Below are 27,057 nucleotides of genomic sequence, written 5' to 3' on the forward strand. Positions count from 1 at the left end.
GATCAGCTAACCATCAGCAGAGGAAAAAAAGAGGCACAGAGGGCCCGAGGCTGGAAGAGACTGCAGATGAGCAGAAGGAATGTGAATGGAGGGTGATGAGGCCGGGCCGGCCACAGGGGCAGCCTCTTTCTAAACCTGAGCCAGCAGTCACCCCCCAGAAATGACGCTCCTCAGAAACCCTTTCTCAGGTCAGAGATGGCTATTTTCACAGGATCTGTGTACTTACTAACTTCTGCTGGTCCTCGCCTCTCATGAGACATAAACATATTTGAAGAATGACACGCTTGCTCCCTCAGACCAGAGTAAGAGAGAATTCTGAGTTTTTATTCTAAATGAGCCACAGTTCAAAGTTCAGTTGCTGTTAAAAACAACAGAAAACCTCCACTCCACTGCCCAGACCCAACGCAGAATCAGTTTATTCCAATGAAGTACTCCAGCCAAACGAAAGCATGATGTGCACGTGTTTATTTGAATTACTCCTACTGAAGGTCCTTATTTCTGGAGAACAGCCAGGCATCTTGTGATCCACTCCTTCCACTCTTTAAAGGCTTCCACAGGTTTTGGCAAAGTTACCAGCTCCTCACGACTGTGTTTTGGAGTAACTCTAGGAGTGTCGGTGGACTCGGCATCAATCCACTTGACCAGCGCCTGGAAAATCAGAGAAGAGATGCATCTTTGAACAAATCACAGCAGAACAGACTCAGGCACGAGAAAAACCGGATCTCCCAAATCATGTGATCTGCATGGGTGACTGATGCCACCCACGAAGATGTTCCACCTGATAGAGTTGGTTGTGAAGGAGAGACCACGCTCATCAGAGTGTGCACCAGAACCACGCCTGCGGTGCACACCCGGGACAGTCACAGGACGCACGGGACAGGAGATAAGAAGGAATGACACGCGTGTTTGAAGGTGTTTTCTCTTCTCGACTTGCCAAGGGTTGCAGGAGGCACTGCAGTGTGCATGGGGACGTGTCCACGCCTGAAGTTAAGTGTGCACGCTGGGCTGGCAGGCATGCACACGTGCAGACAGGGACTGCAGCCCCCCGTGTGGGGGGCCATACCCATGCAGTACGCAGCATACACTGGCATGTTTGTGGGCACCTGTGGACATAGGGACATTCTTGCCTCCTCAACACCATCCCTTCCTCCTAAGGAGTATCACACTGCTGCCCCACATTTGGAAAGATAAACCACCTCCACATAGTTCTAGTGTTTAAACATGAACTTTGCTCTTCAGTATTTCACTGTGTTCTGCAAAGGCAAGCTCTCTGGCCCTACACAAACAGCAAATGCAGAAACCTCTTCACCAGGTCTCACTGCGGTCCAAGCATAAGGCAAGTCAAAGCTGTTAAGATATCTCTTTGCATTTTTTTAAACCACAGCATCCTGCTTACCTCTGTGCTAACTTCCTCTGATAAATCACCTCCAGAGAAGGGCCTAATAGCAACTGGTTGCTTGCTCCTTACGTAACCACTTCCCCACTTACTTTGCACCGGTCTCTGAGCCGGAAGCCAACAGCACTCTGCAGCTTGCGTAAGCAGATGGGGCAGAGGTCCAGTGGGCGCCGGTCGGCTTCCTCCAGGTGGTTGGAGCCTTGCATCAGGCAGGCGAGCCACTGGCAGTGCCGGAGGCCAAAGATGTGTCCGATCTCGTGGGTCAGAGTCTGCAAGACGGCCACACGGAGGCGCCCGCGTCAGCAGCAGCGAGCGAGCTCACCCACACGCGGGTCTAGGGGAGCCCGCTCCGCCCGCTCGCCGCAGGGCCTGCCAGCTGGCCCCTCCCCTGCCCGTGTCTGCCGCCCTCCTCTCTGCACCACTGCTTCCCGGGCAGGTGCTCCACCTCCCTCCGGGGACATCCAGGGGTCAGGGGGTGGTCCTATGCGCCAGCCTCCCTGCCTCTACCCCCTGGATGCTGGCAGCACCCCTCCCCAGCTGGGACAACCAGAAGTCTACAGACTTGCCCAATATGCCCTGGGTGGCAAACTCGCCCTGGTGGAGACCGCTGTTCTAGACGGTGGGGGGGAGACGCGCTGAAACTCAGTTCTGCGGCCCTTCCCCCAGATGCCGGGGCAGCCGGGGAGGGGAGGGGCTCGATCTGCATGATGACAAGTGGTCAAGGCAGGGAAGGCTCAGCTGAGCCCCACCCGACACCCACAAGGTCAAGACTCTGCTCCAGCTGCACAGCCAGCCTTCTGCACCCACGGTTCCCTGGGCCATGCGGGGTAGCGGTACTTATGGAGTCAGAGAGACACCTGTGTGAATGGACCCTCGAGGCTAGAAGCCACGCTGCTTTGGGTCAGTTGTACTTAGAAACCATTGTTCCATCAGGTGTTGTTCTCGACCCCAACACACAGCCCTAGTGAATGCGGAGAAGCCCGTGTCTCCAGCCGTGGAGCAGACAGACACGAGGAGACAGGCTTTTCAGAGCGGGATGGGGAAGGCGTCAGGACAGGCAGCAGGACCAAGCCCTGGGGAGGGAAGTCTCAGGGAGGGAGCCAGCGCAGGCCCAGAGGAGGCCTGTTCTCCAGGAAGGGAAACCAGGGTGCGGGGTCCTGCAGGCTTGGGGGCTGGCGGTGGGGCAGCCTGACTCGATGCCCATGAACTCTGGAATTAAGCTAACAGTAAGGAGGTGGGCTGGAGAAGGCAATGGCAACCCACTCCAGTGTTCTTGCCTGGAGAATCCCAGGGACGGGGGAGCCTGGTGGGCTGCCGTCTATGGGGTCACAGAGTCGGACATGACTGAAGTGACTTAGCAGCAGCAGCAGCGAGGAGGTGGGCACAGCCAAGGCTGTGTGTTACAGGACAAAAAACAGGCCCAGGTGCTGCACATGTCACTATGAGAGTGTCCCCATTTAAATTGTTTTTATTGGTAATTTCAGTCAAGCGATATCCAGCAAAAGTGTATAGACGACGCCAAGGCACTGACAGAGTGACCTTCAGGACTGGGGGTGTGTGCCGTCAAAGGACTCCCATCTCCTAAAAGCCACTGCTGCCGCGCCGCGAGAGCCGCGCACCTTACATGAGCGGAGCAGCAGCACACTGGTGGCCTCGGGAAGGTAGTAGTCATCGAACACCGAGTAGTCGCTCGAAGACTTCCGCTCCAGCTTCTTCACTTTGCCTTTGAAGTGTGAGCTGTGGAAGTCCGTGCCGTACCTGGCAAAGCTGAATATCCCCACACCTGGGGAAAACAACAGGCCAGCACAGGGTGAGAGGAAGGTTCCCTCCTCTGGGGGAACTACCAGTTAAGGGCCCGCTTAGGCACCTGGCCAGGGCATGCCCGCAGCCCCCCGGGCTCAGGGAGGTCTGCCCGACAAGGGGACTCCGGCCCCAGCTTCCTGAGTCCTCTGCCATCCAACCTGCTCTGCTCTGTACAACTCAGGCCTCGAGATCAAATTCTTCAGAAGAAGAAAGTTCCAGAGAGTTTGTTTTCTTTTTCCCCATAAAGTAAGTTATTTTCTCAGGAATTCCTTGCCAGTCCAGTGGTTTAGAGTCTGCACTTTCACTGCTAAGGACCTGGGTTCAATCCCTGCTTGAGGAACTAAGATCCTGCAAGCCTTGTGGGGCAGCCAAAAAAAAAAAAAAAAACCAATTTTCTTAAATCACCCCAATCAAGTATTCCAAAAGGAGCAGCAGGGTGTCAGGACCACGGGCACTCATGGTCTCCCTGGAAAACTGCAGGAAATGGGTCTCTGGGCAGGCACTCCCCTAAGGCGCCTGTCCTTTCCTCTTCCCTCTGCTGCCCCCTAACACCTTGGAGACCACACTTGCACCCCACTTTCAGACTGAAGAACCTCCCCCATCCTCCCATCTGTAAACAGCACAGCTCTCTCTACGGCTGGCGCCAGTGACCAGAACAAACACGCCTGTAACTGACTTCCTGTGACACTTCAGTTGGTCTCAGCCATCTCTGTGCATGGGGACAGACACACACACGCCTCACGCCACATGGCGACTGCTTTACAGTCCAGCTGGTTTACACGGTCTCTTTCACGCAGGCTTCTCTTTTAGTTGCTAGTTTGAAAGTAATAAGGAACTTTTCGTTAAGGAAATGAATTCATAGTAAGTTTGTCAAACCTAAATTTGATCCAAAGAGAATGCGCCTCACCCCACCTCCATATTTGAAATATAGGGAAGAGGATGTTCTAGAAGTTTAGAAAAAACTAAACCTACTCACCCTCAAGTGACGTCCTTTGACCAAACAAAAGTTGGCACACTTCACTACAATACCTTTCAAAGTAAAAGTCGCTCAGTCCTGTCTGACTCTTTGTGACCCCATGGACAGTCCATGGAATTCTCTAGGCCAGAATACTGGAGTGGGTAGCCGCTCCTTCTCCAGGGGATCTTCCCAACCTAGGGATCGAACCCAGGTCTCCTGCATTGCAGGCAGGTTCTTAACCAACTGAGCCACCAGGGAAGCCCATAATACCTTGAGCAAGACATTTTTTTTTCTAATAATCCTACAAATACATTATTTCCCTGAGTAATTAAATATCTGAGTTTTAAAATACCTATCTTTATAAACCTGCTGAGAACAAAGTGACCTGCAGTAAGGAGATCCCCCTCACCGCAGGGCACAGCCACCCTGCTCCCTCATTCCGTCTTCTCTCACGCCACGCAAAATTTAAGAAACTTATTGGGGAAAAAAAACGAAGCAGAAACACTTGGGGAGAATGCTTCCTGACCTCCTCAAATGCATAAGACAAACTGGTTAACAATATCTAGATAAATATTGTTTAAAAATTTTTAATGGTTCTGTTTCTCTCAGGTTAATAGTAAAGGATTTGTTTCATACAACTTTTTGGTTCACTCTTTGTTTTCTGACAGAAGGCTTGACAGCACTGACCCAGGCCTCAGAGAGCACAAGCGGGTCACGGCGGGCGGGCGGGCATGGGTACTGCCTCGGGCTCAGTCACTCAGTCGTGTCCGACTCTTTGCAGCCCCGCAGACTGCAGCCCGCCAGGCTCCTCTGTCCATGGGATTGTTCAGGCAAGAAAACTGGAGTGGCTTGCCATTTCCTCCTCCAGGGGATCTTCCCAACCCAGGGATCTAACCTGCATCTCTGTGTCTCCTGCACTGGCAGGGGATTCTTTACCGCTACTGCCACCTGGGAAGCCCCGTGGCTTAGTGGGTGTAGGGCTGAAGGGCTATGAAGACTACAAACGGAGAACGGGAATGAAGCAAGGGTAGAAAAAGAGGCCCCCCAGCACCCCAGGCCCCAGATCCGATGAATGGCGAAGAGGGGGACCTGACGGGGGGAAGCCCTTGGTAGCGAGAGCTCCCCACCCTGCCACCCTGGGGCTCACACACTCCAGACTGACAGTCCGTCTGTGAACCCTGAGCTCGCACAGCCCAGCCCCTGCTAGCTGCTCCTGCCCCCAGAACGCCAGCGGGCAACCATGCCCCCCAGCTCAGTGGACTTCTCCCCTTCGAACCTGTCTTAGATCCTGAGGGATGTAGGCAGGAAAACAAGAGCAGAAATGGAAGGGTGGGAGAAGTGGAGAGAAGGCAAAAAAAAAAAAAAAAACCCAAATAGGCAAAAATGACTTCCCTATACAGCCTTTTCCTCCCCAGTGTTAAAATGCAGGGCTCCCCGTGAGCCACAGCTAAGCTCATTTCAAGTCAAAGACTGAAGCTGACCGTCAATAACAAAGCGTCTGTTCTGAGACACAGGATGTGAGGCGCACACTTATAAACCAGTGCACAGCGACCTCATCTAACGAGACTACTACGGAAAGGGCTTAAAAACAACTAGCGGCGTTTCTGCTTCCATTAATGACAGTTCAAAAACCCTTACTTAATCCACCTTGTCACTCAGCTACCTACATTCGCCATCTGCTGCGCTGACTGTCTGCACATGTGCCAACCATAAGTACACACTTTCTATGGATCAGCACTTTTATGTAAATTATCTCAAAACAACACAGCAAAACAGGTATTATTAGCTCCAAGGTGGTGCAGGCAGTGAACGGCAGAGCTGGGCGGAAGGGAAGGGACCCAGATCATCAGGGCTTATCCAGAGCATCCTTTCCACTATGTCAGGATGCTGCACCAGAAATACTACAAGGCCCTCACATCTAAACTGTAATTGGAAGGGGAAAAAACACTGTAATTGGTTGGAATTTTTTCTCTCTTTCAAAATCTTCACAAAGAGTCTCAAGCTGAGCAAATTTCTACCAACAATGTCAAAAAGGAATACCCTCTGTCAAAGAGGCCTGTCCAAAGACAAAATTCCAGGAATCTCTTGGGTAAAGATCGATCATCGTTATTCCCACAACACAAAAGGCATCTTCCGGTTTCTTCTTTTTTAAGAACGTCAGGATCTGCCCTATTTTAAAAAAAAAAGTATGTTTAAGATATATTTATGTGTGTGTGTACATATACCTATATACTTTACTCAATTCAAGCTGTAAGGCTGCCCAGTTCACCTGCATGAATCTGAAGGTTCCGCGTGCTATCGTTGACTCTAAAGGAACACCTGGTTGCAGAGACAGGAATCGGCTCTAGGAGTTTGACTGTCAATCCATAGAAGAAGGCTTCACAGTAGCCCTTGAGCCATTTCAAATATTCTTCACTGATACTTCTGGTGTTTCCCAGCAATCCTATGACAGATACAGAAGAAAATTTAAAGAGAAATTTTGAGATGATCAGAACAGTCTTTACCCCAGTCTACAGTCAGAAACGGGGAATTAGGAACAGACCAACTCTAAATTTTCAATACATAGTTACCGTTCACTAAGGTGAACACAGATTAGAGAGAAAACCTGACTCCCTGGTGGCTCAATGGTAAGGAACCCGCCTGCCCATGCAGGAGACACAGGCTGGATCCGTGGTCTGTGACGATCCCCGGGGCCTGGGAGCAACTAAGCCGACGTGCCACAACTCCTGAGCCCATGCTCGACAGCTCGGGAGCAGAGACTACCCAGCCCACGTGTTGCAACTAGCAAGGCTCGCGTGCCCTAGAGCCTGTGTTCTCCAACGGGGCGCCAGTGAGAAACCCAGGCACCGCAGCTAGGGAGCAGGCCCTGCTTGCCCCAGCTAGAGAAAGCCAAGGTGCAGCTACGAAGAACCAGCACCGCCAGTGAATAAACACAGTTTTGCTTAAAAAAACAAACCCACCTCTCTCAAGGCAGTTTGGTTACCAAACTTCCACTGTGGGAACGAATGCCAAAAATGATTATACAAACTGCCCTCTTGAATGAGATGGACAAGGCAAACTGTCCATAGCAACAGCACCATTACAAAACCAAACCAAACCCAGCGTATTGGCAAGACGCACCAATGCACTGTATGTAAATAGTCTGCTTCCCTGAAGAAGGGCTCTTTCTGTGAAGATCACTGAAAAACTCTTCAAAGTCTTGGGGAGCCTCAGGATGGGAGATTATCCAGTCCGATGGTGAATGCAAAGTAATGGGTCCAAAGAGATCGCTGCCTGGCCGGAAGGCCTCGTTCAGCAAGCGCTGCTCCCTGGGGTCCAACTGCTCATACTGCTTCACAAGCTCTGGGTTCTTTGAGATGAGGGCCGTCTTCAGGGTGTGTTCAGAGTGCCGTACTGTTTGCATCTGCCAGAAGGACACACGTGGTCACACAGAACATGCATATCCAAACTGGGGTCTTTACAGACATCACTTACTTCCCCCGAGAATGGAATGACTGATCGCTAATGCCTGGGCGTCATCACCAGACAGCTGCCTGCTCCCACCGTTTCTAATCAGTTTCTTAGGGGGACTTCCCTGGTGGTCCAGTGGTTAAGAATCTGACTTGCAACGCAGGAGACGCAGCTTCCATACCGAGTCAAGCATAAGATCCCACATGCCTCGGAGCAACTAAGCCTGTGAGCCACAACTAGACAGTCTATGAGGCCCAATGAAAGATCTCACAGGTCGCAAGGAACATACTGTGTGATGTAACGAGAACCCAACAGCAGCCAAATTAAAAAAATAAAAAAGTCAATTTCTTGGGGAGGGTATCTGAAAGAGTGGAAAGACAATCATGAGATTCATTCCTCCACCTCTTAGGGAACCTGCTCCCACCGTAAACATTCGTGGTCACCCCAAGCCATGACCCGATTCCCTATTTCCTCGCCCTTTGGGTAATGATATTAGGAGCTGACTCAAGAGAGCCACGTGAAACACATCCTTTCCCACGTGACTCAAAGACGTTCCAGATCAAAGGGAAGTGCAACTCATGTTAAGTCCTGCGTTTCTGTAACTTGGCTGCAGGCTGATAACGGATCTCGGCCACTGAGGTGTTGTCACCCTGGGGAGGCGGTCAGGGGACCGACCAGGAGCCAGACTCACACTGACAGGTCTCTTCCGCTCACAGGGCGTCCCCTAGAGAGGCCATCCCTCCGCGTGACGTGACCGGCTCTCAGCTGCTCCCCGCGGGGACTGGGTGAGGGAAGGAGAGAAACGGGACGTCAGCGTGCAGAGCCCGCCGCGCTGCCTAACCGGGTTTTCTGCAGTTTAACGATGGGGGTGGGGGGAGATTTTTAGCGAATGGCTGTCCCCGTTGAGGGCTGAACTCCGGGGTCCAGGGCCACCTCCAGAACGAAGCTCTCTCTCGGCGGGGCTCGCCTGGAAGCAGAGACGGGTCCTCACCGCCGCTGTGGGGCCCAGCCCCGTCCGGTCGGCCCACCTTCACCGGCGGGGCGGCTCCTGCCGCGGCCCCGCCTCACGGGGCCGGCCCGTCTGCGCCTGCGCGGGAGCCGCCACCCTGCGGGGAAAACGGCGACGTCAGGGGTCAGAGGCCGCCTCCGGATGCCCGGCCGAGCCCGGCTCCCCCGAGACGCGCCCCCGCGCCCGCCGCGGCGGCGGCTCCTTTCACACTCTCCCCCGCGGCTTGAACGCGACTGTCCCCTCCTCCACCAGCGCTCCCGTCATCCTCACCCCGCAGGGCGTCAACGCCTCCCGCCCCCGGCAGCTGCCCCAGGCCCGTGCGCATCGCGCCTGCGCCGTGCCCCGCCCCTCCGCGCACTGCCACGCCCCTGCGCTCCCCGCTCCGCCACGCCCCCTCACGCACGCTCCGTCGCCCCGCCCCTCCGCGCCCGCCACGCCCCGCGAGAGGCCGTCCCGCAGGCGCGGAGCCCGAGTACTAGTGGCCGCTGCTGCCCCTGCGCCGTCGAGCGAAGCGCGGTCGCGAGGGGGCGACCAGGCGCCGAGATATGCCCCGTGCTCCCCTTTCCGCGCTGCCGTCCGGGGGCGCCGCTGTCCGGCCACGCCTGCGCCGCGGGGTCAGCTGTTCGTGCGCGTGCCGGGCGGGCCGTGGGTGCGAGCGGCGCCCCAGGCGAGACGAGTCCCCGGCGCGGGAGCGAGTCCTCGGGTGGACGCGCGGCCTAGGCGGGGAGGTGGCGTCCGGGGCACGCGACCCGGGCCGGGCCTCTCTTTCCCGGGACGCGCTCCTTGGTGGGACTTAAGCCCCGCCGCCTCAGAGTGCAGGACGGAAGGAGCAGCTCCGATCCCGAGCGCCTGGGCAGGCTGAAAAGGCGCGGGATCAAAGGGCAGGCTCCCCGGCCCAGCCCGGTGCTGCCCATTCGCACGGCCAGCTCATCCCCGCGTCGGCCTGTGCGGATGCTGTGCTGGCGGAGGCCGAGTGCTGCCCAGGAGACGGCTGGCCGCATCCGCTCCCCGGCCCTTCCCCTTCGACGTGGGGGTCTCCTGTCCGCCTCCTCCTCCCTCCTCTTTGACCGGCTCCCTTCACTCTCCCTCCAGTTCATGCGCTCGCAGCCCCTCTGTCCTGGCAGCTTCCTACAGGGAAGCCCGGGGAACAGGCTTTCCTAACCCTTTATAACCGTTTCCCTATACCTTTTTTCATATCTGTCCTAAAGGGGCGCCCGACTCCCGGCACCTAACTCCAGACATCCCTGCTGCCCCTCTCTCCTCCCCACCTTGCCTGGTGGCTCAGCTTTCCCTGGTAAAGAATCCGCCTGCAATGCAGGAGACCCTGGTTCCATTCCTGGGTCCTGGGCCGGGAAGACCTGCTGGAAAAGGGATAGGCTACTCACTCCAGTATTCTTGGGCTTCCCTTGTGGCTCAGCTGGTAAAGAATCCACCTGCAATGTGGGAGACCTGGGTATGATCCTTGGGTTGGAAAGCTCCCCTGGAGAAGGGAAAGGCTACCCACTCCAGTATTCTGGCCTGGAGAATTCCATGAACTAGCCCATGGGGTCTGGAAGAGTCAGACATGACTGAGTGACTTTCACTTCACTTTCACCTCTTCCCCCGCCCCAGCATTCACTCAAAAATACCTCTAAATTCAGGTTTTCATTCCAAGCCTCTGTCCTGCCACTGCCAAGTAACCTCTTGGAAGAGGTTCTCCTGATTAGAAATGAGTCTGTGTGCCAGTCATCCTTGTCCAAAAAGAAAATTTTTAACAAAATTAGAAAGATAAAGAAATGCAGTGGCACTGCCCCCAGCCGGGTTTTGGAATAAAGTTCAGTTCAGTTCAGTCGCTCAGTCGTGTCCGACTCTCTGCGACCCCATGAATCGAAGCACGCCAGGCCTCCCTGTCCATCACCAACTCCCGGAGTTCACTCAGACTCACTTCCATCGAGTGAGTGATACCATCCAGCCATCTCATCCTCTGTCATCCCCTTCTCCTCCTGCCCCCAATCCCTCCCAGCATCAGAGTCTTTTCCAACGAGTCAACTCTTCGCATGATGTGGCCAAAGTACTGGAGTTTCAGCTTCAGCATCATTCCTTCCAAAGAAATCCCAGGGCTGATCTCCAGAATGGACTGGTTGGATCTCCTTGCAGTCCAAGGGACCCTCAAGAGTTCTCCAACACCACAGTTCAAAAGCATCAATTCTTCGGCGCTCAGCCTTCTTCACGTCCAACTCTTACACCCATACATGACCACTAGAAAAACCATAGCCTTGACTAGACAGACCTTAGTCGGCAAAGTAATGTCTCTGCTTTTGAATATGCTATCTAGGTTGGTCATAACTTTCCTTCCAAGGAGTAAGCGTCTTTTAATTTCATGGCTGCAATCTCCATCTGCAGTGATTTTGGAGCCCCAAAAATAAAGTCTGACACTGTTTCCCCATCTATTTCCCATGAAGTGATGGGACCAGATGCCATGATCTTCGTTTTCTGAATGTTGAGCTTTAAGCCAACTTTTTCACGCTCCTCTTTCACTTTCATCAAGAGGCTTTTTAGTTCCTTTTCACTTTCTGCCATAAGGGTGGTGTCATCTGCATATCTAAGGTTATTGATATTTCTCCCGGCAATCTTGATTCCAGCTTGTGCTTCTTCCAGCCCAGTGTTTCTCATGGTGTACTCTGCATATAAGTTAAATAAGCAGGGTGACAACATACAGCCTTGACATACTCCTTTTCCTATTTGGAACCAGTCTGTTGTCCTATGTCCAGTTCTAACTGTTGCTTCCTGACCTGCATATAGGTTTCTCAAGAGGCAAGTCAGGTGGTCTGGTATTCCCACCTCTTTCAGAATGTTCCACATATAGGTAAACATTTGGAAATCCTGCGGATCTGAAATGTTTTTGTTCTGCCCTCATCCCTGACTGACAGTCTCCCTGGATTGATGTGGGATTTTAGGCTGAAGTCGTCTCCTCTCAGAACCGTGATGACTCTTTAATTTCTTCCTGATTCCAGTGATGTCACTCTGACGCCTCATCCTTGGTATGTTATTAATAATACCTAATTTTTTGAGGGACATCTTACGATTTTCTCTTTGTCCTTGGCGTGCTGAAGAACTCAAGTTTTTAAGTTTTTAAAGATGTGTCCTAGTCTGAGAGGTTTGCCCCATCTTCATTTTATTGCTCACTCATTGGGCCCTTCAGTCTTCTTTTTCAAAAGACACTCTGTATGTCTTTTTATCTTGCTTTTGGTGGGCGGGGTGTGCTGCGCTGCCTGTCGGCTGTAGCACAGGCTTTCTTGTGAAGTGAGTGGCTATTCTCCAGTGTTCCTACCTGGAGAATCCCATGGACGGAGGAGCCTGGTGGGCTGCAGTCCTTGGGGTCGCACACAGCAGACACCACTGTTTCCTCTAGTCGCCGCGAGTAGGGGCTTCTCTCTAGCTTGGGGGCGCAGGCTGCTCGCAGCAGCGCCTTCTCTGGCAAGGCACAGGCTCTAGGCCTGTGGGCTCCGCAGTTGCGGTGCCGCAGCTTAGTTGCTCCACGGCGTGTGGGATTTCCCCTGACCAGGGATGGGACCCACGTGCCCTGCACTGGCAGGGAGGTCTGGGCCCTTCAATCTTGAGATGCTTATCCTTCCATCCTGAGATTTTCTCGTATTATTTCTTTATAATTCTCTTCTCTCCAATTCTGCCCCCCCCACCCCAGATATGGGGATTTCAGGATGGATCCCCTCATTTTCTTTCCGTTCCTATTTTCCCATCTGTCTTTCTGTACAATTTTCTGACGTTCTCATCCACTGTCCTTTCTTCTGAATAGGTATTTTCAGACATTCTACTCTTCAAGAGCCCAAAGCCCTTTCTCCTTCTAATTGTTTATTTTGCACCTTCTCTCCCTTCAGGGGTAAAAGGTCGCCTCTTATCCCTCTACAGAGACTAACTACGCTACTTTTGAAGTTTTGTTTTGCTGTTTCCGGTACTCGGGTCTTTTGCTTTGATGTTCGAATGTTCCACAAACAGCTGGTGGTCCTTGGCTGTCTGTTGAGATGTTATCTTAGGCACAAAAAGCTGGTCGAGGGTTCTGTGTGCATAAAAGTGGCTTATTCACTGAGGTTTCACGGCCGTGAACTGGCAGAGAACCCGCTGATTCACTGGGGGGAGATCCCCGGGTGTCTGAACCTGCAACCGTGTTCTTCCCAAGGAAAGGTCATTTCCTAACCGCTGCCAGCGTCAGTCACTCACGAGAGGCGCGTCAGTGTGAAGATTCTGAGTCCTTAACCCCAAGTTTCCACTCCTTTACCTTCCTGCCCACGATGGCTCTCACGAGCAGCTCATTTTAACACGAGAGTGCAGTGAGGGGCTTAGAGAGTTTCAGTCATTCGGCTGCTAGTAAGCATCCCCCTGCTCAGTTTGCTTTTCTTCCAGCTCTCATCTGATTATCAATCACTGAGGAAATGGAAGTTGGGTCAGGAGGTGGGGAAAAGTGGGTAGTTTGAGGTTACAGAGTCCCTCAGCAGGAAAGCAGCCCAGAGCAGGTAAGTCAGGTTGGGGTGGGTGCTGTGATCCAGGGGTCTAGGGCACTGGGACCTGGATTCCTCAAGGGAGGTGGTGGTGTTCAGTCGCTCAGTCGTCTCCCACTCTTTGTGACCCCGTGGACTGCAGCACGCCAGGCTCCCCTGTCCTTCACCACCTCCTGGAACTTGCTCAAACTCATGTCCATGGAGGCAGTGATGCCATCCCACCGTCTCGCCCTCTGTCGCCCCTCCTCCTGCCTCAACCTTCCCCAGCATCAGGGTCTTTTCTAACCAGTCGGCTCTTCACATCAGGTGGCCAAAGTACTGGAGCTTCAGCTTCTGCATCAGTCCTTCCAATGAATATTCAGGGTTGATTTCCTTTAGGACTGACTGGTTGGATCTCCTTGCAGTCCAAGGGACTCTCAAGAGTCTTCTCCACAACCACAGTTCAAAAGCATCAATTCTTCGACCCTCAGCCTTTACGGTCCAGCTCTCACATCTCTACCTGATTACTGGAAGGGAAGACAGAAAAGAAAGTTAACCTATGTTTCCAGTGTGCTCAGAGCTGGGGCTCCATGAGGAGGGAGGAGCTGACTCGTTTTCTCCCTCTTGGCATTCAGACAACCTGCGGTCCAAGACCCGGAGCCCAGGTTCGTTAGGGGCTGGACCGCGCGCGGTGAGGTTGAGAACCCAGGCACACTGGGAAGGACAGTTGCTAGGGAAACACATCCTGCGTCCCAAACACCCAGCTTATAAATCACTTTCTGGACCCCATCCTGTTTGCAAACCGAGGCTCGGTTCGCCTGTAATGGACCAGCTCCAGCGGTGCCAAGGCAGCAAAGCCATTAGCAGAAATGAAAAGCAAGACATCTTTGAGTCCATTAGGTTAAAAGGGGATTTTTCTAGCTTTCATTATTTATGATTTGTGACTTCAGTTACTGTTTCCCGGAACAAACAAACTGCTACAGTTCTGATTCAACTAACGGGAGCAAACCGATGCTTATCATCAGCCCGGCGGCACACTGCAGAGCAGTCCGCCACCCCGGCCTCGGGTGCTGCGGCCTCTTTCTGCAGCTCTTTGATATCTTGTCAGGCAAGCTATTTTCTGAGCCTCAGACTGTTTCCCAAAGCTGCCACAATCTGCGTGTGTGTGTGTGTGCGTGCACATGTATACAGACACAGGTGTGTGTGTGTCTGTCCTGCAAATGAACAAACCCAGGGAAATGAGGAACGGCAGCCTTCGGTTTTGACTTTAAGAATGTCACTCCTGAAACCCAGGAGTCAGGTCCCCAGGAGCGCATTGAGGACCCCTTGGGTGGGCGCTGGGGCAGTGAGTGAGGAGGCTGACCTCGGGCCGCTGGAGGGCGCCCCGCCCCCCGCCCCGCGCGCCCGCCCGCCCCTCCTGAAATCACGGCACCGTCTCCGCGCTGGAGCCGCATCTGAGAGTCACGGTTTTCTCTCACGTTCCCCTTTTTCAGTCTCCAGGAAGGCGGGCGGGCGGCGGGGGGGCCGGGGGTGGGCGCGGATGAGACGCAAATGAAAGAGGAAGTGTCTCAGCACAGACGAAACAGCCAGCAAGCCACTAGGCCAGTGACCTCGGTGGAAACGCCGAAGACACCGCTGTGCCCTCGGCCGTCCCGGGGGCGGGGGCGGGGGCGGCCGCCAGAAGCCGCCGGCTTCTCTCCGGCCAGGTCATCAGGGCCGCCTGCCCGGAGGTGGAAGGAACGCGGAGGCGCGGGGCCGGGGCGCGGTTCAGACGCACCTGAGCCCGCGAAGCCTCTCTGCCCGGGTGTGGTCTTCGCGGCTTCTCGCAGGAGCTGGAATCCAGTCCGCTCCTGACGATGCCAGCCTGTGTTCCCGGAGGTGCCCTCCCGGGGGCCACCCTGGGCCTCAAGCCGCGCCCGCTCTCCACGCCAGACAGCACCCCGCCCCCTGCAGCCCGGGCGCAGCTGGGTTAACTCAGGGACGGAGGGCGGCTGTGAGACGCTGCTGGAGGGCAGAGGGTGGCGTGAAGCAGACAGGAAAGGGAGACGTCAGGGGGCACCTGCGCGGTTAGAAAGCACTCGTTTCTTGTGGGGCATAAACATGCCTTTCTCCTGGAGTCCGAGTGACAGTAGACACCAGTGAGGCATGCTTCTCCCAGAAACGTGGAAGGGACGGGAGAGGAGGCGAGGAGCAGAAGCGGTCCTGATCCCGCCGGGAGACAACCCGGGAGCACTGGCTGGACAAGCAGACGTCTCCATGCTGTGCATTTTCAAGGAGAACTTGTACAGACTGACCTGTCAATCCATGTCTTTCTTTTTCCAGAGAGAATTCTCTGCCTCCAAGGATGTTCTTCACAGCATCATTTATCATTTGAAAACCCTGAAAAAAAAAAGCGTTCGTCATTAGTGTTTCAGCCAAGTAAAGCAAGTGATAATCTCACAGGAGAATATGCAGTCTTTAAAAAGATTGATCTCAGCTATCCACATGGAAAGATGTTGCCAAGATCCAGCTGAATTTTTTTTTTAAGTTTTCAAAACCATATATATAACTTGCGTTTTTTCAAATAAAAACATAGGTGTATACATGTGTAAAAGTATTTGCCAGAATGTTAATGATTCTCCAGAAGGAAGGCTGTCTGCGCTATCTATTTTAATATACTTTTGTACTGTTTACATTTTTTCTTGCAAGGAGCATTTACTAGTTTTATATTTTTAAGCTATTCATTTTCAGAAATATTTTATGTAAATCCATACTTTTGATATCAGATATATCCATTATAAAGTAAGTGAAAATGAGATACAAAACCTGTAGGTAGTGCAATACCATTTGGATGTTTGACATTTCTATATACAAATTGGCGTGTTTTATATATATAATCTGTGAGTACAAAAATAAGTACGTTACTAGTGTTAAGTATGAAATTTACTTATCCATTCTACATGTGTGTATAAAAACAAGTTTAAAAACTTGTTATTGTATGTGGTTTTTTAAAAAATCATGAGACTATTATATTTTAGTCAAAAGCGACATTTCCATGGTGGGGGGCGATGTTTTGGGCTGAGTCCTGGAGGAGTAGGCCTGGCCCGTGCAGGCAGTCTGGGTTGAGGGGACAAAACGTCCCCAAAGCACAAAGTCACAACAAAGCGGGTTCGTCTGTCGGCCTGTCGCCCCGCATCTGACACCACGGAGCTGCCTCTGCTTCTGAAGTTCCCTCCTGGCTTTTCTGGGTCACCTTCTCTCCAGGCTGCACCGGCTCCAGTCACCCCTGCAGGCACTGGGGCTGTGGGGAATGAGGTCAGGACCGCGACCTTGGCTGTGTGTGGCTTGAACTCCGTACTGACCACGAGGATGCAACCGACCTCGTTCACAGTGGCCTGGAGGCCCGGACAGCAGGAGGGAGGACCTGGAGTCCGTGTCAGGAAACTTGGCTTCGGGTGAGACACGCCCCTACCCCACCTCGCATCTCAGGGAAGATGCTCTGCCTCCCTGAACCTCAGTGTCGTCATCCACAAAATGGGACCATAAGAACCTCCCCTCCACAGGGCTGCAGACGAGGTGAATGAGGACTGGGAAAGGGACTTCCCTGGTGGCTCAGTGGTAAAGAATCTGCTGGCCAGTGCAGGAGACCCGGGTTTGATCCCTGGTCGGGGAAGACCCCACAAGCCCCTGCCGCCCAGAGCCTGCGTTCAGGAACAAGAGAAGCTGCCGCACGCCCCAGCTGGAGAGGAGCCCCCAGTCGCCACAACTAGAGAAAGCGAGGCCCAGCACGGCTGAAGACAAGGGAATAAATAGCATGCTGCTGCTGTCCTGCGCTCAGTCGTGTCTGAGACTCTTGGCGACCCCATAGACTGTAGCCTGCCAGGCTCCTCTGTCCATGGAATTTTCCAGGCGAGAACACTGGAGCAAATTGCCATTTCCTACTCCAGGGGAGCTTCTCCACCCAGGGAACGAACCTTTGTCTCTTGCATCTCCTGCCTTGGCAGGAGGATTCTTTACCATTGCACCGCCTGGGAAGCCACATATATATGTATAAATATATTTTTAAAGACTTGGAAAATGCCCCTTTCAATGAACCGTATAGAATCCAAAGTTGACTCTGACAAGAACAGTCCCACAAAACCCCAAAGCCCAAAGCCCTGACATTTCAACAGGTCAGTTTTTGCTAAAAAAACCCACGCTCACGACAAGCTCTTGTGATGCGGCCTCGTGGGCGGACGCGTGGGTCACAGGTTCTAATTGTGGGAACTGTCTGACACACAGCCTGTTGACGTGAGTCACTGGGTGTTTAAGGCTCAAGGCCAAGGTCCCTCGTGAGACTGCTCTGAGGATATGCGCATCCTCATGACAAGACAGCGGTGACCTGAAGTCCTTTTCATCCGGGAGGGTGAGTGTGCAGTCCCGACAGCAATGGGCTTCGGAAACTGCAGGAGAACACAGCCTGCGGCGTCTCCCCGCTCTGACTCCCCTGAACTCACTTCTCTGGCGTTTGCTCTGGCCCGGAGTCTCCCCTCTTAAATACACGCCTCTGTTGATTCAGGATCCGGCCTGGTCACCTGAGTCAGTCGTCACAAACGGCAATTCACATGACTTCAGTCCACTTGTAAAACACACAGGGGGCAAAAGTCAACTTCACGGGGAGGACTCCGTAAAGGGGCCGAGAGAGGAACAGCCTTTGATGGTTGGGCCTGGGTGGGAGAGGGCGTGTGGCATTCCTTTCTTTCAAGGGCAAATATTTCTGCCTCCTAAATATTTGGATTTCCTCTCTGGAGTCTTCCTGAGCTTATTTTCTGAATTGTCAAGGTGTTGGATCACATAGAAGGCTTTTCTCTTCCGGATTCTGTGGCCGGGCCTTTAGGAGAACAGACAGAGAAGGACACCCCAAGATCCAGCTGGATTTTCTTTTTAAGTTTCAAAACTCTGTGTGTGTGTGTGTGTGTGTGTGTGTGTGTAACTTGAGCCTATTTATATAAAAGGGTTTCCCAGGTGGCTCAGTGGTAAAGAATCCGCTTGCCAATATACAAAATACCAGTTTGATCCCTGAGTTGGGAAGATCCCTTGGAGAGGGAAATAGCAACCCACTCCAGTATTCTTGCCTGGAGAATCCTATGGACAGAAGGACCGTAGCCTGGTGGGCTGCAGTCCACGGGGTTGCAAAGAGTCAGACAAGAGTGAGTGACTAGACAACAAACTTACATAAAAACACGGGTGTGCATGTGTTTTAAAAAGACTTTTGGCAAAAAAAGAGGCAGAGTCATGGGTCTAAACAAACTAGGGGTGACCAGTGGGGTTGGGAGGAGCAAGGTAAGGGGGAGCGTGGGGTGCAACCTACCGGGTGTGAGACAGGCTACAAGGATGTGTTGTACCACAGAGGAATCCAGCCAATTATTTTGTGATACTATAAATGGAAAGGGCTTTAAAAATCAGTATTAAAATTTTTTAATTGTTTTAAAAAGATGTTGGCGGAAATGTTAATAGTCAATTTCCATAGGAAGAATCCACCGGCTTGAGTCCCAGCCACGCCCCTTACAGGGGATTACGAAAGCTCTCTGTTTCCTTGTCCCTGAGGCTGAGGCTTCTTGGGTAGCTCAGGCGGTAAAGCGTCTGCGTGCAATACGGGAGACCTGGGTTCCATCCCCGGGTCAGGAAGATCCCCTGGAGAAGGAAATGGCAATCCGCTCCAGTACTCTTGCCTGGAAAATTCCACCCATGGAGGAGCCTGGTGGGCTACAGCCCATGGGGTTGCAGAGTCAGGTGCCACTGAGAGACTTCACTGAGGCTGGAGGGAGACCTCCTGTTCGAGTTACACAGCACAGAGGAAGCACTCCTTCAGTGCTCCTGGCTGGACCTCGAGGACGTGGGCGCTGCCACCGGCTGCCCCACTGGGCTGACCCAGCACGTGGAGGATGGGTCAGGGTCAAGTTCACAGAGTGGACGGGGAGGAATAAACCCCAGGGTTAGTTAGTGCCACCCTTGGAGGAGTAGCGCCCGGCTCAGCACATTCACTCCCCGAATCACAACAGTTCTTCTCCGAAAGCCAGGGGAATCTGTCAGGTGACCGCCAATGACCCCTGCCCCCCAGAGACGCGAGGGATCAGAGCTACTCCTGACCTCCAAGTGGATTTTCTTGGACAAACTTGGAGTGACCAAAGCTTGTCACTTTGACTGTGCACTTTCCATCACTGACCAATCCCCTTTCTGACCAGCATGTTCCTGAGATGTGTTACAAGAGGTTTGAAGTCTTGATGTCAATGTGCTCTTTTTACAGTCTGCAGTTACAGCCAGGTCTTGCTGAAGGACCCATGCTGACTCCCTAAGGTGACCTTGACTTTGCTCCAATCTGCACGTGTTAGTGTTATACTTTAACCCTCCAGGCAGGGCTGCCAGATACAAGACAGGGTTCTTAGTTACATTTACATTTCAGATCAACAGTGAATGATTTCTCATGTGTATGTCCCAAATATTGTATGGAACATACTTAGACCAAAACAGCATTTGTTGTTGATCTGAAATTCTAATAACCTGGGCATCCTCTTTTCTTTGCTGTATCTGGCCAGTCTATGTCCATGAGAAATCTTATTTCACCCCTTCCACGGACTAACCAGGCCTGACCCTGCGTAGCTTCCAAGATCAAGGAGATTGGGCATATTCAGGGCGATATGACTGTAGGCAATCCCACTCCTGGGCATGTCTTCGAAGAAAACCGTAATTCAAAAAGACACATGCACCCCAATGTTCACAGCAACACTGCTTGCAATAGCCAAAATATGGAAACAGCCGAAACGCCGATCGCCAGATAAGTGGGTAAAGAAGACGTGGTCTGTATCTACAATGGAATTTTGCTCAGTCATAAAAAGAATGGAATAGTGCCATTTGCAGCAACATGGATGGACCCAGAGACGGTCACACTAACGGAAGCGAGTCAGACAGAGACAAACAAATATCATACAATATCACTTATATGTGGACTCTAAAAAGATTTATTTACAAAGCAGAAACAGACTCACAGACTCTGAAAACAAACTTGTGGCTGCCCCGGGGGAATGTGGGGTAAATCGGGGTGTGGGGTTAGCACAGACACACTGCAGTGTGTAAAAGGGGCAGTGAGTGAGGATCTGCTCAGCAGCGCAGGGAGCTCTGCTCTGTAATAACCGGTACGGAGACAGAACCTGAAGAGCGGATGCACGTGTGTGTAAGGCGGAATCACTCAGCTGTCCACCGGAGACTAACACAACGTTGTAAGTCAACGATACCCCCGGCATGAAACAAAAATTTAAAACATTAAAAATAAAACACAAAAATGTTATTTCCCTGTTTCCAAATTTTGGGAGTGGGTGGTGCCCTTGGGAACGCTTTTGCAGTTCTGGGAAGGTAAGCACAGTCACTCTTTATGCACAAGGACACATATCCACACAAACAGATAATATCTCCCTCTGCGCGGCGTGGCGCTGGGTGGCTCCAGGAGAGAAGAGGCTGGGTGCTCCCAGTCTCTGTCTTCAGGGGGCTTGCAGTGTAGAGTACACTGCGTGACTACAGTGTCTGACTCTGTGTGACTCCATGGACTGCAGCCCACCAGGCTCCTCTGTCCATGGGATTCTCCAGGCAAGAATACTGGAGTGGGTTGCTATTTCCTTCTTCAGAGGGTCTTCCCCACCCAGGGATCCAACCCACATCTCCTGTACTGGAAGGTGAGTGAGTCGCCTGGGAAGCCTTATAGTACATCTAACCACCCAAGCCAGAGCAGAGCACAGAGCCCTGCGGAGGTCTCCAAGCCTCCCGAGATCAGAGGGTTGAGGATGGCACTGGCCGGATGGGGCCGGATGAAGAAGGACTCCTCGCCGGGGCGACCTCTGGCTGCCCCACAGTGTCACGAGGTGGAAGGAGTGACCTGAACGCATGCAAAGTCAGGGGAAAGAGTGACGTGTCCTCGGTGGCTTCTTCTGGGCAGAAGAGAGAGAAGAGGCAAAGGGGAAGTGAGTCTGGAAAAAGGGGGTGAGATCAAGAAACGCACAAACGGAAAACAGGCTGAGGGAAGAACCCAGAGTCACCCCACCGTTCGTGTGCATGCTTGTCAAACACGGAAGTGTTCCCAAATGTTCACTCGAGAGGCGGCGGGAACCAGCTTGTCCTCCGAGCAGATGGTTCATCCCACTGAGAGTGAGTTCTGTTCGCACACAGTTGGTGCCCCGGGTGAACTCACTCCTGGGGTCCAGCGAACGGTGTGAGAATCAAGTCTGGTCCAGCTATGTCTGGGTGAAGGTGGCCGTTGAAGACCGCAAGGGTATCACTCGCTTGACAGGTTAGATGCATCCAGAGAAACCGGCCAGGGAATGAATTTTTGAAAAGAAAATTTGTTTCCCGATTTTTCTTTTTGGCAGAATTATTTTTTATTGGAGTATAATTGGTTCACAACAGTGTTGGTTTCTGCTGCACAGCCCGCCTTGGGCCTGTCACTGCCCCCATTCCAGCCCTCTGGGTCATCACAGAGCCCAGAGCTGAGCTCCCTGGGCCACGCAGCAGCTTCCGCCAGCTACCTGTTCTGCAGGCGGTCGTGTACACGTGCTGACGCTCCACTGTCAGTTCATCCCGCCTTCCCCTCCCCCCGTGGCCACAAGTCCATTCTCTCCATCTGCATCTCTATTTGTGCCCTGTTTCCTAATTTTTCGATTAAAAAAAAAAAATGAGAGTCCTGGGCTCTCAAACCTAATTCGCTCATTTCTTATCAGACTAAAAACCCAGATTAGACTCCGTTTTCTCATCTGTAAAATGAGCGTGTGGCCCATGTCTCTACATTCCCCTCCAACTGACCCAAAGGAAAGTTCTTGGTGAGGGAGGAGTTGGGGGGTGACAGGCCCGCTTGGAGGGCCCAGGGCACCTGCGGTTCCCTTCGTCCTTTCTGGATAAGGTGGCTGGAGGGGAAGCTGGTCTGGGAACCAGGAGCCCACGGGAAGGGTGCTGAGCGGGCCCAGCCCTCCGCCCACTGAAGAATCGACCCCCTGGAAAGGCAAGGCCAGCAGAGCGCCTGCCAGTGGCCAGCACAGCTCTGCAGTTGACCATGCCTTCTGTACTCAAGCCCCCCCCAGGTGAAAGGTGCCTCCGCTTGACTCCGTCTGCTTCAAGCAACAGGAAGGGACAGGGGGACCCTGTACCAGCTCTCAGCCGTCGCCTTAAGGAAGCTCGGTGGATCCTGCTTTTGCCCTTTTGCGAGACCAGAGCCACCACAAAACGTGTGTCCTGAGTCCTGATGGAGAGGCCACAGGGCGGACGATGCCCTGGACCCCGTGGAGAGCTGAGCACCCAGCCAGACGTTTGCCCCGTGCCAGGCCATCGTCCACCACCCTGCCTCTGACTTCTGAGTCACCTGACCCGGGGGCAGGGACAGCACCTCGGATGTTCCCCAAGACAGAGACCAGGCACCCCGTGGTCTTGTTTAAATTCCCCCCAGATCTGTGAACAAATAGCATCGCGGCTATTTTCAGCCCTGACGCTTCAGGTCCAATGACAGGTCATGAAACCCCACGCTCTCTGGAAAGGTACACCGCCCTCCCCCCAAAATATGCCAGGAATCTGCGCCGTCCAGCTGGTCAGGTTCCTCAGGGTCAGAAGAAAGGCGAGCAGAGTTTAAACCACAGAATGGAGGATATCCTGTTGGGAACCAAGCAGGCGTTCCCTGTGTCCCGGGTTCCTGGGCTCCAGGCTGAGGGGTGACAGGACCCCAGGTGAGCTTCTCAGAGCACCCTGGGCTGAGGGACCCGCCCTGACCTCGTTCAACTGCAGCCGTGCCTCCCCAGACACAGTGACTCCGTGGCTGCGTTCACTGGAGGCAGAGTGGGTGGGTGGGTACTAAGTCTCTGCCACCTTCCAGGAGGCAGCAAGAGCTAAAGGAGACAGGGGGCGGTGGGCGGGGGCATGGAGGCGGAAAGTCACCCCGCTCGGCAGCAAAGGCAGCTCCTGGGGTCCCTTCAGTGCCCCCAGGACAGGAAACAGGAGGGAGAATGGCCGGAGGGACCCCGCCAAGAAGGGGCCTAAATTCAGGGCACGCGCGGGGGCCTCTGCAGGCAGCGCTCACTCCGCGGGTTCGAGAGGGGCAGGGTTCTCTGCACCCGGGGAGGCCCCTGAAGGTGCAGAAACAGGAGGGCAGGCCTCCTGGCCGTGGATGTGCCGTCCCTGGGGCAGGAGGGCAGGTGAGAAGGGACCCGGCCGGGTTGAGCCCACGGAGGGATCAGACATTGACCCACTGCAGCTCGCACGGGAGACATGCTCCATGCACTTTGTTGAACAGGAGTTCACTTCCGGGTCAAGGGAGTTCACTTCCGGGTCAAGGGGAGGCACTGACGCCGTTTCCACAAGGGTGAGTGGAGGGACCGCGGTGAATAGAGTGGTGAAACGGCTGCTGGGGGGGACCAGCCAAAGGGGAGATGGGGGATCAGGCCCCGAGCAGGGCGCGGTGGGGCCAGAGAGAAAGGATGGGGGACTGTCTTCAGGAAGAACCTGGCCAGGAGGGGCGGTGGTAGGAGGGGTGTCCGGGCCCACAGGCTCTGCTCCAGCCTGCGCATCCCAGCGCCAGGTGACGCGGGCCGGCAGCCACCTCTCTGCAGGGCTCAGCTGTGTCTGAACCGAAGGGGAGAGGTTCCCTTCTGCTCGGGGACCTGGTGGCTCTGAGGCCTGGTGACTCATGTGGAGAGCGATACGGTGGTGTCAGGAAGGGCAGGAGCCAGGAGGATCAAAGACAGCTCTGGGCAGGCTCGTGGAGAAGAAGATGCAGCCGTCAGCAGGAACCGGAAGCCAGAGGGGAGGACGGGGCTGCGCTGGGTGGGAAAGCCGACGTGTTCGCCGTTAGGGAACTTTGAAGAGGAGGAGGATGTGTCTCCCAGTGGGCAGTGGAGGTAGAAGATCACGGCCAACGAGAACATCCTCGCGACTTCCCCCCGCCCCACAGACATCAGTTCAGTTCAGTCCCTCCGTCATGTCAGACTCTTTACAACCCCAGGGACTGCACAGACTCCCAAAGCTTCAGCATCAGGGTCTTTTCCAGTGAGTCAGTTCTTCGCATCAGGTGGCCAAAATATTGGAGTTTCAGCTTCAGCATCAGTTCTTCCAGTGAATATTCAGGACTGATCTCCTTTAGGATGGACTGGTTGGATCTCCTCTCTGTCCAAGGGACTCTCAAGTCTTCTCCAACACCACAGTTCAAAAGCATCGATTCTTCCGCTCTTAGCTTTCTTTGTAGTCCACCTCTCACATCCATACATGACTACTGGAGAAACCATAGCTTTGACTACACAGACTTTGTCAGTCAAGAAATGTTTCTGCTTTTTAATATGCTGTCTAGGTTGGTCATACCTTTTCTTCCAAGGAGCAAGCATTCTTTTAATTTCATGGCTGCAGTCACCATCTGCAGTGATTTTAGAGCCCAAGAGAATAAAGAGATACCTAAGTCCTAATCCTTCAAACTTGCCAGTGCAGGAGAGGTGGGTTCATTCCGTGGTGCAGGAAGATCCTCCAGAGAAGGAAATGGCAGCCCACTCCAGTATCTTTGCCTGGAGAATCCCATGGACGGAGGAGCCTGGCGGGCTACAGTCCAGGGGGTCACAGAGAGTCGGACACGACTGAGCGACTGAGCACAGTTCGGGCTTCCAGGTCCTGGTAACGGGAATGGCGACTTCTTTCAGTGCCCAAGTCATTAAGCCACTACATAGAATAACTGCACTCAGAGCACATTCGTCCCATTGGGACCTTGAGCGTCTGTCTCCTGGCACCTGCTCTGTCCCAGGGGAGCAAACAGGGACCCTAAGAGGGAGTGTTTTGTTCACTGCCTTAAAGCTGGTCCCCAGTGTTACAGTCAGAATGAGAAGCAGATTCAAGATGTTCCAATCCAGCACCTCAGGTCTATTTTAGAAGCAACTGAGCAGCTTAAATATGAAAAGAGATACTGGCTTAGTTACGAGACCCTTGCCATCCAAGGCAGTCCCAAGACCAGGCTCCAGAACTAGGATCTGAAGTCAGATGTACTCTCTGGACACAGGCATCCTGCACACGTGAGGTATGATGCTCGCCCCCACTGGGAGGTGCAAGGCAAGCAGGACAGGGCACTTCGCAGACCACGGTTTGAATGGGTGGTGGGGGGAGTCACTTGCCAAAACAGGTCCCTCCATTGGCTGACTGGTGGCCCACCAGGGTGCCCTCCCATGAGGCGAGCTGTTGGATTCAGCAGGGCAGCTCACCAGAGTGAGCTGGAGAAGGCGGAGAAGATTGATGAGAGACAGACAGACGGACAGATGACACAGAGCAACCTGTCTCATTGCAGAGCTGCCTTGCATCCTGAAAACTTAGCCAAAAGAGACCTCTGTGTCCTCACTGCCACCACCCTTAAGGCAGCCTCAGCAACTCTCATTCCTCCGGGCGGATCTGAGGACACCCCCCCGCCCCCACCACCCAGCCCCACGCCCTGTGTAGGTCACCGGACAGAAAGCGGAGGCAAACTTATACAGTTAACAGTGTCCGCCCCAATTGTTGTTTTGCATCTTTGCATTGAGATGTCTACATCTTTAACTCTTTTTGAGGTGATAGTCTATTTTAAATGTTATTTTATTGACACAGAGCTGATTTACAATGTTGTGTTCATTTCTGCTGTCCAGCAAAGTGATCCAGTTACACACATACCCACATTCTTTTGCATGTTCTTTTCCATTCTGGTTTATCACAGGACATTGACTGTAGTGCCCTGTGCTCTACAGGAGGCCCTTGCTCTTTACCCATCCGGCACCTAACAGTCTGCATCGACGAGCGCTGACCTCCCCCTCCATCTGTCTCCTGGCCCTCCCCCTTGGAGGTGATGTTCTTAAATGCCTTCCTGAACTAATTTTGCTGCCTGTCACCCCTGCGGATGAATCCACCTGGGCAAGTCAGATTTGCAAGGGAGCCCTCTCCCGAGACAGGTCCTGAGAGGGCCCCTCACAGAACCAGTTTCAGGCGGAGACCTCCTCGAGTTCCTCTTTTTCACACTCTTAAGAGCCAGAATGAGATGGGGCAACCTGGGACCCCATTTTTTTCTATATCAATGTTCCTGAAGGAATAATGCTTGAAAAACGAATGTTAAACCCTTCACCCATGGAGGAAAGTTCAGTATCTGCCTGAACACAATGCTAACTTGGAAAAAAATACCTATTCTGTGCTTTTCTGTAGTAAAATCAGAGGAGAGCTGAGCTCTGTTGGTTGTCGGTCATGGACATGACCCGGGTTTACACTGTGAGCTCGGCGGGCCACAGGGGCTGGGGCGCATGTCCTATTAGCATCATTTCCTCTAAAGTCTCTTCACTTGAGCCCCTGTCTAGGCAGAGCCTCTAATTGTTACCCAAAGACTCTCTTCAAAGACCTGGAACAACAGTAAACATGTATGAGACTCTGCTCCCCCACCATCTGGAGAAGAAAATATAGGCCTCTTTTTCCTAAAATAATTGAGAACAAGTAGATATTGTTTCCTTGGGTCTGTAGTTCAGCCTTGGCACTGACCCTGTGTTACAGAGTTCTACTGGATTCCGAAAATCAACAGATTGGTGTCATACAATTTTACTTGTCAGTCTACCTCAATAAAGCTGGAGGATCACTTGTTTTCATGAATAAATGTTAAAATACAAAAGAAAACGATTCTTGGACTCTGCTTAGGGATTTTGGCCAACGACACTCTCCCTTCCCCACCTCCTCCCTCCCCCCAGTATCCACAATGGGGACGTGAACCCACTATCACCTTGGGTAACAAAGGTGGGATTACAGACTGGCAATTTCACGTGTTGCTTTCTGATTTCTCTGGGGGGAACCTGTTGAGGTGAAAAACAAAGGAAGCAGAAAGGAAGCCAAGAGGTACAAGGAAGACAAATTCAAGTGAGTGAAAATAATAACTTTAAAAAGATGAAATAAAAAATAAAAAAAGATAATTGTAATATTACTTTTGGTTGGCCAAAAGGTTTGTTTG

General features: G+C 53.0%; 1 protein-coding gene and 2 long non-coding RNA genes across 8 annotated transcripts; 1 reads left to right on the plus strand and 2 right to left on the minus strand.

The window, feature by feature from the left end:
* Positions 1–450: 450 nt before the first annotated feature.
* On the minus strand, positions 451–9,019 carry AMZ2 (archaelysin family metallopeptidase 2). 5 transcript variants are annotated; one of them, XR_011246913.1, is made up of 10 exons: positions 8,887–8,988; positions 8,541–8,713; positions 8,299–8,388; positions 7,278–7,560; positions 6,427–6,600; positions 6,198–6,326; positions 3,016–3,179; positions 1,963–2,096; positions 1,489–1,665; positions 451–648 (listed from the first exon to the last, which is right to left on the minus strand). XR_011246913.1 is itself a non-coding variant. In XM_069542327.1 (10 exons), the coding sequence occupies exons 4-10, from the start codon at positions 7,558–7,560 to the stop codon at positions 493–495; spliced, it is 1,212 nt and encodes a 403-aa protein (XP_069398428.1). In that variant the 5' UTR covers positions 8,299–8,388; positions 8,541–8,713; positions 8,887–8,988; the 3' UTR covers positions 451–492. The 5 variants fall into 5 exon arrangements, 4 of the variants coding, with proteins under 4 accessions (XP_069398428.1, XP_069398431.1, XP_069398430.1 ...); XM_069542327.1 differs by having other exon boundaries at positions 3,021–3,179; XM_069542330.1 differs by lacking the exon at positions 1,963–2,096 and having other exon boundaries at positions 3,021–3,179.
* A 1,325-nt stretch (positions 9,020–10,344) lies between these two features.
* Positions 10,345–17,657, minus strand: LOC138414589 (uncharacterized). Of its 2 annotated transcripts, XR_011246914.1 has the most exons (3): positions 17,564–17,657; positions 15,383–15,467; positions 10,345–13,615 (listed from the first exon to the last, which is right to left on the minus strand). It is a non-coding gene; the product is annotated as an uncharacterized lncRNA (long non-coding RNA). The 2 variants fall into 2 exon arrangements; XR_011246915.1 differs by lacking the exons at positions 15,383–15,467; positions 17,564–17,657 and adding an exon at positions 14,866–15,037.
* A 5,009-nt stretch (positions 17,658–22,666) lies between these two features.
* Positions 22,667–26,729, plus strand: LOC138414598 (uncharacterized). The gene is made up of 3 exons (XR_011246917.1): positions 22,667–22,804; positions 23,368–23,436; positions 25,792–26,729. It is a non-coding gene; the product is annotated as an uncharacterized lncRNA (long non-coding RNA).
* Positions 26,730–27,057: the final 328 nt, after the last annotated feature.

This window comes from Ovis canadensis, chromosome 11 (genome assembly GCF_042477335.2).
Source record: "Ovis canadensis isolate MfBH-ARS-UI-01 breed Bighorn chromosome 11, ARS-UI_OviCan_v2, whole genome shotgun sequence".
Taxonomy (NCBI): Eukaryota; Metazoa; Chordata; class Mammalia; order Artiodactyla; family Bovidae; genus Ovis; species Ovis canadensis.

Bases quoted from the DNA above. Each gene is read 5' to 3' on its own strand.
- AMZ2 (XM_069542327.1), bottom strand. From the start codon at position 7,560: ATGCAAACAGTACGGCACTCTGAACACACCCTGAAGACGGCCCTCATC. The intron at 6,601-7,277 runs GTGCGTCTTGCC...TATCTGTCATAG, and splicing joins TATTTACATACAGTGCATTG to GATTGCTGGGAAACACCAGA. The intron at 649-1,488 runs GTAAGTGGGGAA...CTGATTTTCCAG, and splicing joins GGCTCAGAGACCGGTGCAAA to GCGCTGGTCAAGTGGATTGA.